Source organism: Chiloscyllium punctatum, chromosome 25 (assembly GCF_047496795.1).
Source record: "Chiloscyllium punctatum isolate Juve2018m chromosome 25, sChiPun1.3, whole genome shotgun sequence".
NCBI classification, from domain to species: Eukaryota; Metazoa; Chordata; class Chondrichthyes; order Orectolobiformes; family Hemiscylliidae; genus Chiloscyllium; species Chiloscyllium punctatum.
In genome coordinates this window covers 37,750,497-37,757,770 of record NC_092763.1, presented here as the reverse complement: position 1 = coordinate 37,757,770, position 7,274 = coordinate 37,750,497, and the positions used below count along the sequence as shown (strand labels likewise).

At 39.1% G+C, this 7,274-nt stretch overlaps 1 protein-coding gene across 1 annotated transcript; it reads left to right on the top strand.

The window, feature by feature from the left end:
• Positions 1 to 312: 312 nt before the first annotated feature.
• Positions 313 to 6,228, top strand: LOC140495860 (glutamine amidotransferase-like class 1 domain-containing protein 3, mitochondrial). Its single transcript, XM_072595059.1, has 4 exons — positions 313 to 503; positions 789 to 960; positions 2,226 to 2,427; positions 5,848 to 6,228. The coding sequence occupies exons 1-4, from the start codon at positions 393 to 395 to the stop codon at positions 6,038 to 6,040; spliced, it is 678 nt and encodes a 225-aa protein (XP_072451160.1). The 5' UTR covers positions 313 to 392; the 3' UTR covers positions 6,041 to 6,228.
• The last annotated feature ends 1,046 nt before the right edge of the window (positions 6,229 to 7,274 follow it).

The following is a 7,274-nucleotide window of genomic DNA, read 5'->3' as shown; positions in this document are numbered from 1 at the left end:
GCGAAACTTTCATTGTCAAGATTTTGCCTTAAAAATATATTTTGGTGTCGAGTTATTATAACAATATTTTAAGTATAGTTGTATAAATGTCCTTCAAGATCAAATCAATTATTAACTATTATTTTGTCTGTCTAAAATTTTGGAGAGCACTTGTGTGCAGTATTTCTGGAAAAAAATATCTCTGGATTGCAGCCATCAGGAAGTTTGGAGTAAATTAATAGTTAACAAAATACTGTTGCCATGTATTCTTCTGTCGTTCGGTCCCGCCCTCTTCCTGACTGTATAAAACGCCGTGACAAAGGGAGAACCGCGTGCAGCCGCTTCAGATTCTATTCGAGAAGAGGCTTCGTGTCGGTGCTGTGTGTGTGTGTGTGTGTGTGCGCGCTCTGACCATGGGGAAGAAGCGTGTCGCTGTCATCCTTGCCGGCTGCGGAGTCTATGATGGTTCCGAGTTGCATGAGTGCTCGGCAACGATGGTTCACCTCAGCCGGGCTGGAGCCGAGGTACTATTGCCCTTCCCCCCCTCCAAAAAAAAATCCAGCTACCACTCCTCTGAATTTCTCTCCAAACTTGTGTTTAAAATTACCTTTTTACTTTGCTGTATCTATTACATTCAGTTCTTTTTCTTCCCCAGTATCTTTTTCATTGTATCCCTCCTACTTTGTGTAATTTTTATTGCAGTTTTCATCTTCTCCTTCCTGTGCAGTACTCTTTCTGCCTGTAGACGCTTCCTTGTTTGTTATACAGTCAAACCGCTGCTTCTATATAGTCCTTCCTCTTCCTTCCAGATACAACTATACGCCCCAAATGTGAACCAAATGCATGTTGTAAACCATCTGACCGGTCAACCAACCGAGGAAGTGCGCAACGTGCTGGTCGAGAGCAGTCGGATCGCCAGAGGCAACATTAAGGACCTTCCTGAGCTCAATATTAATGATACGGATGCGTTGATTATTCCAGGTAAATGTCCTGATCTGTGGTCTTTCACTCTCTATTACTAAACCAGGAAGCCCATGTTTACATTATTGGATCCATACGGAAGTTTGGGGAGGCGAATGTACTGTATTATTATTTAATCGTATTTTGCTATATTTTTCACACAAAACAGGTGGAGAAATTCAGCAGGTCTAGCAGCATCTGTGGAGAAAAAAACAGACTTGTTTTGAGTTCAGTCGACCTTGTCAGATTTATTTATGATATATTTCTATATTTTTATAGGCTCGGAATGTCACCTAATCCCAATTCACTTAGAAATTTGAGCTCATGGATGTAGTGTCACTTTACCAAGCATGGAGGGCTCTGCTTAATAATTGTTAATTCTCACCCTATTCCATATGGCTACTGAAACCTTTGCCTCAGTCATGAATTGTTTTGTTTCCAACAGTGCTGCTCTTGTTTAATTTATGGTAACATATTTCCTAGAGATTTAAATTGTTACCTCTGTTTCTGACAGTTTGGACCTAGATTAATGAGTGGCCAAAGATTGGCAAATGGAGTATAATGTGAGATAATATGAAACTTTCTGTTTTGGCAGGGAGAATAAAGAAGAAACTTGTTATAAAAATGGAGAGAAATTGCAAATACTGACCTGCAGAGGGATCTGGGGGATCTGGTGCCCAAATCATGCCCGATTATATAGAAACAACCAGCAATTTGGAAAACTGATGGAAGGCATGGCAAAAAATAGAGTGGATAAATTTCAGTTGTACAAGGACTGGCGAAACCTTTGTAGCTCAGGTCTTTTGACTCTGCACAAATAGGCCATTGAAGGGTGTCAGTTGACAGGAGGGTGGGAGGTGTGCCCATGGGCATTTCCACCTCAAGCCTAATGGGTGGAAATGGGATTGTGTACATCAACCTCACATTCTGACACAAGGCTTTATTCACAGCATGTAATTCTAAGATTAACTATTGTTGTTTTCTTTACTATTTAACCCATATACTTGTACTTACTGTTGTACATTATTACATATTCATACAGACAGTGTAAAGTAGAATGTATCACTCATACGTATTGATTAAGTAATTTTCTTCCTGTAGCAATTCTTTTTCCAGAGCAATAAAATCTCAGAAAAACTGAAGACTCAGCAGATCTGTGGAGACTGAAATAGTTAACTTTTCAAGTTCAGTATTATTTATTCAGGCTTTCTGATTTTATTCCAGATATCCAGCATCCACAGTATGTTGTTCTTACTCTAAAATCTACATGTACTTCCTCTATTCAGGTGGTTTTGGGGTTGCTAAAAATCTGAGCAGCTGGGCAGTGAAAGGCAAAGATTTCAGTGTGGAGCCATCAGTTGAAACTGCTGTAAAGAAATTTCATGCTACGAAGAAGCCCATTGGCTTGTGCTGCATCTCTCCAGTGCTGGCAGCAAAACTCATCCCTGGATGTGAATTAACTGTGGGTCATGACACAGAATGTGAAAAGTAAGTTTAAAATTTTTAACTAAATTAATTTGAATTCACTAAACTAATTTTAACTTTGCTAAAAATTAAAATAAAATTTTGCTACACTCAATTCCTCATAACTAATGTTGGATGACAGAATTAACCGTCTGTTGGAATTCAATCCACTTTACTCATTTCTGGCCTGCTCAAGCATGGTTCACCGAAGGATTTCCATTTAGTGGCAATTGTTCTTGTTGGTCCTTTGTCCTTGACCTCCTTTTCTCTATCTCTAACAATTATCTATCTAGTGGACTTTTTCTCTGATTTGTGTTTAATCTCTTAATTCTACTGTTCAGAGCTTTATCTCCTTTGCTTAGTGAATACCCATTTTCCTGGCTTAACACTGTTCCTGTTTCAGTTGTGCCAGTTTGTTTAATAGCTCAATAATGTTGTTGAGCAAACAGTTTGATCTAGTGGAGAGTATGCAATTGTCATTTGATTGAAGAATTTCAGTTACATCACACTGTATACTCCTGCCATAAATTCTGTATCTTACAATCGTATACTCCTCAACCACTTGGTGAAGGAGCAGTGCTCTGAAAGCTAGCACTTCCAGTTAAACCTGTTGGACAATAGCCTGGTGTTGTGTAATTATTAAGTTCATACACCCCTGTCCAACAAGGCATCTCCAAAACATGATTGAAAGATGTTTCTTTACCTGATTTCCTCCCATGATGAGCACCTGCCATCTCTTTGGTTGGCTGTGGGAAGGGAGAGACAAATTGAAAGGGAGACAGCAAATAGTGAAAGAGTGCGATTCAAAGGATAAGATCATCTGGAATTTTGTTCTTTGCAACTGAAGGCATGAAGTTGGGTGGTTTTTTTAGTTGCCTTGACTGAAACAAAATATGAGCCAGTAAGTAGAAGGTAATTGTTTATTATTACCTTGATCATATCTGTTACTTAAGAACACCAATGGGAGAATTAGAGTTAGTGTCAGCATTATCTCTGCTACACAGTCCCTTCCAGCATAGCACATAATGTAGGAATACTGAATTAACTCGTTAATTGCTGACCTCCTTAGTTTTTATATTTTATTAACCGGTACAGAATACTTCCCACTTAGATCAAGTTTGTTGCACTGATAGGCTATTGTGTTTAAAGTTTTTTTTTTGTGGCGTTTCACATTTTGTTGGTTAGTCAGGGAAAAATCCCAGATTTACATAGTTTTATGTTTGCTGATGGTTAATTACTTTTGGGAGATTAAGTGTGGCTTTTGAAGAGAAGTTAGTATGTGGCCCATAGAATAATTTTCAAGCCATCATGGGGGGTGGAGGGGTTTGTCACAAACTTTTAATGCTATCAGAAGTACGTTTTACATTAAACCTTTGCATGCAGATGTTTCACAACTCGCATCAATATGGTTCTTTCTTTACTCATTGCTCTTTCTCTAAAATTTAATGTGCATTAAGATGTTTGATGCCCCTCTTGATTTGCCAAAATTTTAATTGTTTACAGCAATCCAACACCTTTTTTAGGTGTGTTCTTTATTGAAATGCTCTCCTTCTGGCTGTGACTTAGGACAGAGCATTCTGTTCTCCTGAGTGGCCATGGGCAATGGCAAGAAAGTTGGGCAAAATATGGTGGCCATGGCAAAATCAGATTCTCGACATTGAGAAACATATTGCTGATTTTTCTCTCAGAATTAAATGGCGTGCTCTGAATCTCTCGGATGAATGGCAACTACTTTTTTATTTCTATGCATTTACTTCTCATTATTAGCTGAACCTGCTCTCATTTCTATACAGTCCCAATTCTTCTCTTCCTTGAGAAACTAGATGATGCCAATTCCTACATGAAAGCCAGAGCAGATACCTAGCAGTGGAAGCTTGGTGCTTGTTTCTCTGGCCCTTCATCAATTCTGTCTTCTCCATAAAGTACCTACATGCCCTGTGGGCATCATCCTCCTTAACCATTGATCAAAGGAAGTCTGTAATGTTAAACTACCATCTCCACCTCATCATTTTTGCCTGCCTTCAGACCATTTCCTATTTCATTTTGGAACTCTGTGACACTTATGACAATATAACAGGACACTTTGTGTGCCACCGTGGGCGGCACGGTGGCACAGTGGTTAGCACTGCTGCCTCACAGCGTCAGAGACCCGGGTTCAATTCCCGCCTCAGGCGACTGACTGTGTGGAGTTTGCATGTTCTCCCCGTGTCTGCGTTGGGTTTCCTCCGGGTGCTCCGGTTTCCTCCCACAGTCCAAAGATGTGCAGGTCAGGTGAATTGGCCATGCTAAATTGCCCGTAGTGTTAGGTAAGGGGTCGATGTAGATGTAGGGGTGTGGGTGGGTACGCTTCGGCGGGGCGGTGTGGACTTGTTGGGCCGAAGGGCCTGTTTCCACACTGTAAGTAACCTAACCTAACCTAATCTAATACTTGCATTTACATCTACACGGATGAGTCTTATTCCCCTTAGTATACCCTCTTAGCTTTGACTTACATTACACTTAATAAAGGCCTCTAGCTTCCAGGCTTTGCATTGCCTTTTGCCGTACATGGAGAAGTAACAGCTTGTCATTGCTCTGAGTATTGAGAAGTCAAAGAGGTGGTCATTTTGCCACGTAGCAATGTCATACCTACCGCATGTGCCAGCATTGTATGCAGCACATACACTGAAGGTAACTTACTTTTGTGGGTGTTTCCTTGAGAGTAATGCTGGAACACCAGTGTGTGAAGGGCAGTTCTTGAATTACAGTGCCTGCTGTACTGTGGAGTGAGCTGGGCTACAACAAAACAGGTACTAAATCAACCAGTCGCATAAGTTAAATGATGAAGAGCAGAAGATTACATGATAAAAAAATGGCATGAACAGTGGTGAATTGGGTATCATGAATTTCACTCAAGAACACTATTTTTTGAGAAAATGGTAAAGCTCACCCTTCAGTTTTTGCCTTATTTTAGTGTTTATCTAAACATCTATTGTTATCACATCAAGTGAAATGCACATGTTGACCTTAACATATCTCTTTCATTTTTATATTGGTATCCTAAATGGGATCATGCTTGTTGCAACAAAGTTGTTTTTGTTGCGAGTAGAGGAATAGCTTGTTCACTGCGAGTAAATTGAATGAAAATGTTCATCCGATATTTGCTACTGTTCAGTTATATCAGTGGCATGGAGTTAGTAAAATACGATAACTAACGTTATAAATTATCCTGGTGCTAATATAGCCATGATCTCATTCTAACTCAGGTAAATGTAATTAATTCCACACTTGTAGCCTTACCCAAGGACTGTGCTTTCTTTGAGAATAGTTTCCTGCTTGGTGTGAAAGATTGTGTGAATTTTATCCACACATGTCTTTTTTATACAAATAACAAAATGATTTTCCTGACATTGTGATTCCTCTTTTTATTCATGAACTGACTGATATTATCACTTATTTCTTCAGATGGCCATATGCAAAAACAGCCCAGACAATGGTAGAACTAGGCTGCAAGCATGTTAACAAGCATGTCACTGAAATACACATTGATAAGCAAAATAAATTGGTGACGACAAGTGCCTTCATGTGCAATGCTGCCATCCATGAGATTTTTGATGGAATTGGTGAAATGGTGAAAGAGGTCTTGAAGCTTGCATAAATCTTCATTAAATGGCTGTAATGGAAAAGGAATGGAAGATTCAAGGACCAAAAGATTATTCAATGTACTTAATTCACTAGAATGTATATTTGTTACTGCACCACTTTAATGTAACTTGTTTTGGGAGAATATTTAATTCTTATACCTCTGTTGTGAAAACAATGGTGGATTAAAGAAATTTTCTGAAATATCGTGGATTTTTACATAAGAATTAGCACTATATTTCCTTAATCTCAAAGTAACACACTCACAAAATACAAAAAGACAGCAGTCTCTGCAGAGATGATATTTTCAAGAAACAATACCCCTAATGGCCAAGACCAAAGGATACCATGTGATGACTGTTCATGATCCACTGGGTTTCCTGATAGTGAAGTTGGTTTATTGACAGCCATAGACTGATGGAATATGTTCATTTCCAACTGTAATCAACCTGAATGAGTTCTTGGTAAATGGTCACAGGCCAGTTTTCAGGTTTTACAGAGTAGTCAGAAATGCTATTATTTGTAAAGTATCAGGTTCCTAGGAACTTCTATTATGAAAAACAAAGACACTAAGATTCAGGGTGCATTCCTTTCTAACTACTTAGGTCTTTAAAATTCAAAAACATAATCTTGAAAGGGTTGATCTTCAACATGGATTTTCCAGTAATTGAAAAGCACAAGTGCTATTTCTTATCTCCCTGAAAGCTTTGCTTGCCTTATCTACAAAGTCATCTGATTTATCTGTAACATGTAAATGGCTTACAGCACATAGTGAGCTATTCACTTCATTCTTCATCAATCTACATTGTAAAACTTTTTCAAACCTGAATATGTCCAAACCATTATAGTTTTACATGTAGTCCTTGAAATTAACAGGTATTCACAACACAAGCCATTGTTGTGGTTAAGCCACAGTTCCATTGCTTGACCTGCTCTGAAGTCTCAGCACTACTGTCCTAATGGTTTGCATTCATAAAATGCTTTTGCATCTTCCAGAAACTTAACTATCATGAGAGTGCAGCCACCAGCTTTACAGTGAACACTTGAGGAGGGAGATTAGGACGGAAAAGCAAAGAGTGAGGAAACAAACACACCTCCTTCCTGACCAGTCCAATCCTGTTCAACACATCTAAATACTGTACCAGTGAATGCTATCCCAATTCCCATTCATCACCAAATCCTCAGCTAACCTTCCCTCTTGTTACGAATGGTTACAGTGTCCTCATGGCTAGGATGCTGAAAGAAAAGCT

Coding starts and splice junctions, on each gene's coding strand:
- LOC140495860 (XM_072595059.1), top strand. CDS start 393: ATGGGGAAGAAGCGTGTCGCTGTCATCCTTGCCGGCTGCGGAGTCTAT. Junction 961..2,225: donor GGATGCGTTGATTATTCCAG/GTAAATGTCCTG, acceptor TCCTCTATTCAG/GTGGTTTTGGGGTTGCTAAA. Junction 2,428..5,847: donor CATGACACAGAATGTGAAAA/GTAAGTTTAAAA, acceptor TTATTTCTTCAG/ATGGCCATATGCAAAAACAG.